The sequence below is a fragment of the Pinus tabuliformis genome, chromosome 1_1 (genome assembly GCF_031772625.1).
Source record: "Pinus tabuliformis cultivar Carrire ecotype Pingquan chromosome 1_1, CPIR1, whole genome shotgun sequence".
Taxonomy (NCBI): Eukaryota; Viridiplantae; Streptophyta; class Pinopsida; order Pinales; family Pinaceae; genus Pinus; species Pinus tabuliformis.
The window spans coordinates 256,367,186-256,374,883 of NC_142297.1; the positions used below are offsets into that span (position 1 = coordinate 256,367,186).

The following is a 7,698-nucleotide window of genomic DNA, read 5'->3' on the forward strand; positions in this document are numbered from 1 at the left end:
TAAACTGTGTCAAGACAAGAAAGAAAGAGCGTTCCAGGTAGCTGCAACAAGAATTGAAGAGAGCAATTGCAGTTATGAATATGTGGTCAACACAACTAGTGATAATTAACCTCTTCATTCAGTTTGAACCTCCCTCTAAATGTGTAATTTGTCCACTCTTGATGAATGAAAACACATTATAATATTACAATTATTGGCTAGAATCACATACAACTACTGATTTATATACACAAATTAAATGTTAAAAGCTGATAAACTAAGCTACGACCCAACATCATACGCTAAAGCTTCAAGCTTTAAAAAACATAAAACCTCCACTCAACCATCTCAAAATTCTAGCAACCAAAAAATCAACCATCGTGCATGTGAGAATGTTCATGGATGCTTTGTAGAGCTACGTTTCAATAGGTGGAAACATATATAAAGACATCCCTGCTAACTGAACCTATCCCAATTGATTGACTGGTTAAGAGGCAGATTCATTATCCTCCCCATTCAATTTGAAGTCCCACCTATACTATGTTCACTCTCCATGAACGAAGAGACATCCGTACTAACTGAACCTACCCCAGTTGATTGACTGGTTAGAGTTTCAAAAGTAAATTAGTGAGAACGACATTCTTCTTTGACCATCTCATTTTACATATCACGTGTTGATCCAACAATTTGTTCTGGAGAAAGCATCAATCAAAGTTGTTTATGTCGCCAAAACAAGAGAACGGCCATTCTGTCTTATCTCCAATAACCCAATAACATATTCTGTATGTTTGACATTAAACAAAAATCCAACCATTTGATTGCAAGTTGCCAAGACAGGACTGAAACCTTTCTCGATAGTGATTTTGATTGCAAAGAAAATCTCGAAAGAGAATAATGATTCTACATACATCAACAAAATGAACATTGCGGCTAGATACTTGGGTGGAAAATCCTGTGGCAGATTGATAGACTTGAGCAAAAGCGGGTTTATATAAAATTCATCTATTCATCCATATTAATAAAAGACCAAAACTTATAAAGTAATAAAAGACCAAAACTTATAAAGTAATAAAAGACCAAAACTTATACAAAGTAATACGCAAAAGAAAAAAAAGTAAAAAAAAAAAATCATTTTCCAAATATGCTAAAACCCAGAAACGCTCAAATATCCAAATATACTAAGACCCAGAAACACACAAATATAAGAAAAGAAACACATAAAAAACAATATATACTTCACTAATAAAAACAAAAAATATCTAAACATTAAAAAACAGTAATTATTTATATAAAGATTATGTACAGGGTTCCAGTAATCCTCTCACATTTTTGCAAGGTGGTATTACAGTTTTATATTTTGTATTTGTTTTCATTATAAAATTTTAAATATAAAAACTATTTATTTTGAGAGTTAATGAGTTTAGTTTTTGAGGTTGGAAAGTCAGTGGATTATTTTTGAATATATGTGATTGTAAGTTTGTTTATATTAATTAAAATTATAATTGTTTTTTGGAAAATATAATAATTAGTAATCTTTTCGTTTTTTGAGACATTACGAGAGTATAGAAGTGGTATTACAGTTTTATAAATATAAAAACTATTTATTTTGAGAGTTAATGAGTTTAGTTTTTGAGTTAGAAAGTAAGAAGATTATTTTAGAATATAGAAAATATGTCATTGTAATCTTGATTATATTAATTAAAATTGTATTTTTTTTGGAAAAATATAATAATTTATATAATTAAAAAATATTTATAAAATATAATATTCAGATTCAATTTTATTTATTTTATTAAAAGAAAATATATATAAAATAAAAATGAATTTAAATTAATTTATTGTCATTGGTAAATTTAAATTTATTAAATTCACATTACGTTATGAAGATGATGATGGTCAATGTCTACTCAGACCAAATTTTGGTCTATTATTATTTAGTTTGATTTAAGATTTTATTCTTATACTCAAAAAGTTTGGAGAGAAGCCTTCCAAGCTCACTATAATTTTGACATCCTAAAAGGCTAGGAAGGTTCGTATTGCAATAGAGATATAAATGTGGTTGTATGTGGGGCACTCTAAGAGGAAGTGATTTTCATCCTTGATGTTTGTATTCTCACATAGATGGCAGAACCTTTGGATCCATGGTGTTTTAGGAACTTCCCAACTACCAGTTTCACTATGGAGTTCATTAGACATATTGATACATAGGATGCATCAAACAAAAATATTTGTTCATGGTATTCATCTAATTTCTCTAGGTATGTAATTTCTCTATGGATGCAATAGATAAATAACCTACACATCTTGGTATATAAATATTATATTTAATAATTAAAATTTTCAACCTACACATCTTGGTATATAAATATTATATTATAATAATTAAAATTTTCAATTTTATTTTTTATATGGAATGAATAAATAAACAATTTTTTTTTAATTTTAAAAAAATTATTCATTACACATCTTGATACATAGGATGCAACCAAATAAAGATATATTTTTTTTAATTAAAAAAAAATTAAAAATGGTTAATTACACATACGGGTGCATGGTATTCATCTAATTTCTCTACGGATGCAATAGATAAATAACATTACACATCTTGGTGTATGGTATGTATCCAATTTCTCTAAATACAATGAATAAATAACATCTTCACTGGTTACCATCAATAATTGCATGAGCTTCCTCTTACAGTCCATTTGACAAACAAGCTCATATATTTCCATCATAATAATAAAACACAGTTCAGTCAGACTAGATTTGTAACATACTGATGTAATAAAATGGAAAAAACTATAAAATTTGATTAAAAAATTATAATAAAATAAATTAACATAAATCAGTGAAAAACCCCCCACATATTTTAACCTCCAAAAATGATGATGGAAAGTTTGAGGACAAAGCTTTTATCCTCAAACGAGAAGAAATGGTATTTAGATTTATCCTCCGAAGTTCGATGAGAAGGTGCTGGTATTTAAATTGGACAAGCCTATTAGTATATTCATTTAAAAAATTAGTATTACATATTAGCAAAGCCTCCAATTCAACCTGAAACCCAACTCCCGACAAGAATTAAAATATGGCCTACTTAGTTGATGTAAAATTCCGGTAAAGCTCTGCATAGAACAAGAGGGTTTCACAACAGAAACCACAACCACTATTCTGAAACAAAAACTAAGACATAATCTGATCAGTGGAGTTTTTTCAGCCATACCTTTTTATCACAATTAGCACAGAGAGCGGCCTCGTCTGCTGCACAAAAAAACTGCGCCGCCGCTGCTTCACAACTATCACATAGAGTTCGCAGATTTCTCTTCTGTTTTTTCAATTATTATTATCTCTAAAGGTAATAAAAAAATGTCCTGTGCCGCGCAGACTTGTGCTTTTCCATGGATGAACCTGACCGGAGCTTTATTTAAAAAGAATACATCCGCAATAAATCCTAACCCGATGTAACAAAAACGGAAAAAACTCAAAGAAATGCATTATTATAGTCAATATATACCAGATAAAACACAGAATCCCAAGAGGGCAAATGCTTCAAAAACCGAAGAAACCCGCCATCGATCCCGGCCCCCTTTTCAGTGATACAAATCTTGTGCTAACCCTCCCCAGTCAAAAGGGATAAGAATATCTAGGCTGCCATAGAACTCCAAAAACAAAACAGCAAAAACCCAGAAGAGGAACTTGGTGGATCTACACAAACCTTCCTCTAGCCACGGTCAGGTGGTGAATATAAAGTCCTGATAAGAGACTTTTACGCAAAGAAGAGTTATAGTGTTGGAGCCACTCTTTCGGAAATGCCGCCCCCGAAACAACAGGTGTATCCGCCATAGTTTTGGAGCCTCTTCCGGAAATGCTGCTACCGGAAACAACAGGTGTATCCGCTGGAAGCATCTGCCGGAAAAAATGGTGCGCCTAACTCGGCGTAAAAATATTGTTGCACAGCTGTTAAGCTGAGAAGAGGAGAGTGAGCCAAGATATCGGTGCACAGCTAAGCGGAGAGGAGGAGGGTGATCACAAATACCTCTGCACATAGATAGATATAAAATGAGAGGTATCCTGATTCAAAAGAAAGCCTTATTGTCCGACTAATCTGTGTTGACATGGAATTGGGTATAAAGTACATAGCGTCGATATGGAATAGTTTACTTACAGAGGACACATAGAGCTGGGAATATGCCTTTTTTTTTTAAGAGAGTGTACATTTATTTCTATATTGTCTATAAGCGCGGGTTGTTTGAGAGGGCGTATTAGACATTTTTAATATCATGTCAATTAAGCATTTTTCGTGATTAAGAAGCTTCTTATGGAAGTAGTTGAAAATTCATGGTAAATTTCGTTTTCTCCCACTGTATCTCATATGGACCATATCGGGGAACAGAAATGCACTCATTTTTGAGAACATGAATCCTATAATAAGAGGAGAGGACTCCCACTGTATCTCATATGGACCATATGGCGGAACAGAAATGCACTCATTTTTGAGAACATGAATCCTATAATAAGAAGACGTAATCAAAATTGCTGCCTACTTCTTGGAGCTTGGTCCAACTAATATTGTAAACAAGCACAGAAGTATTATTTGGAAAGATATATGGCATAAATTCTCAATGAGTTTCTTCACAGAGATTGAAGTAGGAGGAATGTGGATGAGGGGTATACATTGTCACTAAGCCTGGAAATTTCTATCACTTTTGGTCGGAAGGGGCAGGCAAATATTGCCATATAAGAAGTGTTGATAGCAGCTAAATGGTTGGTATTGAGGAGGTTACAAGTCTTTGGGGATGCAAAAGACATTGTCCATTGGACTAAAGGACAGAATAAATTCAACTCTCCAATTTAAAAAAAGTGGCTGAAGCGCATCAAGACTATGATAAACACTTTCCTACACATTAAGATTGATCACATTTTCAGAAAACAGTTTGATCACATTTTCAGAAAACAGAACTAGACAGCCGATTTATTATCCAGAAGAGGCATTGGCAAAAAATATGGTAAGTTTTTTTTTCTCAATATTTTAACAAGAAGTTAAGACAAATGCATGAAGCATTAACTTCTGGAATAGTTAGAAGACAGTGTTGGGTAATATTGGAACGCATGAAGCACATTTTTTTAAAGAATATGTATACATTTTCTGTTTTTTTTTTCGTATTTTTAGTGGTATATGATCTATGAGAGTGATCTACCGAACTTAAGTACTTAGAAGTAGAAAATTGTTATTGGAAAATGACACAATTTCACTTTTTCGGATGTGTTGTATGCTGAACAAACCAACTGAAATTCAAAATCCTTGACAAATGTACTCTGTTTTTATATTAATACAGAAGCGTTATTTTTTCTTAAAAGAAATACATATATAAATGTCAATACTGACGAGCGGCTGGTTTCGCTCTGGCTGAATACATTCCAGATTCACACAACGCTGACAATAAGCTTAACTTCAGAAGGGCCTTGCACCATATATATCGATCGCCAACTGAACATGCATATACTTTTGATATATCCGAAGATAAACCTTTTAAAATAAAGGGTAAAAAAAGGATATACGCTATAAACTGACGATTTCGCTTTATTTGCAGAGAACGATGTTAAAAATCATCAAATGGCATCTTTCCATGAAGAGAGAGGGGGTGTTTCTGAATTCACCCACGTGAGATTCAATGAAGTAGCCCGATTTCGATCTCCAGAGAATCCAGAAGTGGATAATACATTTTCTATTTCCTTCATTTCGTCAGCCGTGATCTTAACAGAAAGAGCACCTATATTTTCGTCTAGATTTCTCACTTTGGTGGTGCCGGGGATCGGTGAAATGTTATTTCCCTGATGGCAAACCCAAGCAAGTGAAAGTTGACCCGGGGAGCATCCCTTCCTGGAAGCTATTTCAGCTATTTTTTCAAACGTCCCCTTATTCTTTTCAAGATTCTCTGGTTGAAACCTTGGAATTGCCTGTCAAAAATATCAGCAATTTATAAAATTAGAATAAGACTTCATTGAAACAATAAAATACATTTTTATCAATGCACTGGAATCTTAAGGTATGATATCAATGAACTAATAAGTTTTTTGGAGAACGAACATTGGAATAAAATGTTCCAGGTCGAGTTAATTTTTGGGTTTTATAATGATGGCATCAACCACTCTTGGTTTTGTAATTAATGACAAATAATTAAACCTGTCTTTAAAATTATTTAGTAAAAAAAAATTAATTACGCATTTACACTCTTTTTTTAATTCTAAATATCCAAATGAAAATATACCTTTCTAATATCATCATTTGTTAAATTGTCAACTGACTTTGCTCCAGAAGTAAAGAAACCCCTGCCTAGAGGGCTGTATGGCACAATTCCAATGCCAAGTTCTCTGCAATTACATTTTGGACATGTTAGTTAAGGATTCATAATACAAGGATGGTAACAATGTGAAAAATCCTAACTCCAAACACCTGATCATACCTGCAAGTGGGAATAATTTCCTCCTCTACATCCCTAGTCCACAAAGACCACTCTATCTGGACTGCTGTTATAGGATGAACAGCATGGGCTCTTCTAATTGTTGATGCGGAGGCCTCAGAAAGTCCAATGTATTTTATTTTCCCTTCTTCAACTAATTTCTTCAGTTCTCCAATCTGTCACAGATGCACAGAAAAACCATTAGATCAAACTGTGCATCATTCAAGAACTAAACCGAGACCTATCGCAAAAATACATACCGTCACTTCAATGGGGACTTTAGTGTCAATACGATGTTGATAATAAAGATCGATAAAATCCACTTCAAGTCTCTGCAAGCTTGCTTCACAGGCAGCACGAACATATGCAGGATCTCCTCGAAGTTTTGGTTTTCCATCAACATATGTTATCCCAAACTTTGTGGCTAATTGGACTTTCTCCCTAATTCCTTTAATGGCCTGCAAACAACAACAGGCCATAGGTGAAAATTTTATCAATTTGGGTAAGTTCTAGATAATTGCAATTACAAAAAAAGATAAAACCCATACAACAGTCCTACCTTTCCAACGAGGATTTCGTTGGTGAAAGGGCCATAAATGTCCGAAGTATCAAGAAAAGTGACACCTCTGGAGACGGCATGGTGGATAAGGGAAATCATTTCTTGCTCGGGCTTTGGAGGGCCATAGAAGTCCGACATGCCCATGCAACCTAACCCCAGTGCTGATACTTCTAATCCTTGTGATCCCAAACGCAATCTGCCCACTGATGGTACTTCCGCCATTGCTATGCTCTCTGAAAGCTACTCAATCAATCAGGTAATATAGTGCGGCTACTTCTCATTCGTCCTTAGCCTGCAGATGTAGATGGAGGCAGGCCACTTCGTCCATATATAGAGATATCTATATGTAGCTGCCTTGTTATTGGTACTTCAAATTTAAGATATATTTAAAAAAAATTGAAAGTAATAATGGTGGAAATATATTCATCGCTATAAAAAAAATAAACCAGGAATTTCAAAAAAATATGGATAGTAAGAAGGGTGGAAATAGATTCATCGCTATAAAAAACCAAAACAAACAAACAAACACCAAAACCGACATTCATCTCATTTTACTCTCCTCATTACTATTTAATCTCTCAATTAAGCTCTTCTTCTATCAAGCATTCAAGTTGTCCTGATGATGGATCCCGGTTGGGATTTGAAATGTTGGCAGAAAATGGTTCTTACTGTGGATTCTCTAGTAACTAAGTCGAAAACATA

General features: G+C 33.7%; 1 protein-coding gene across 1 annotated transcript; it reads right to left on the bottom strand.

Annotated features, from left to right (window-relative positions):
* Positions 1–5,278: 5,278 nt before the first annotated feature.
* Positions 5,279–7,407, bottom strand: LOC149212494 (putative aldo-keto reductase 2). Its single transcript, XM_089390613.1, has 5 exons — positions 6,997–7,407; positions 6,698–6,895; positions 6,441–6,613; positions 6,246–6,348; positions 5,279–5,934 (listed from the first exon to the last, which is right to left on the bottom strand). The coding sequence occupies exons 1-5, from the start codon at positions 7,216–7,218 to the stop codon at positions 5,587–5,589; spliced, it is 1,044 nt and encodes a 347-aa protein (XP_089246739.1). The 5' UTR covers positions 7,219–7,407; the 3' UTR covers positions 5,279–5,586.
* Positions 7,408–7,698: the final 291 nt, after the last annotated feature.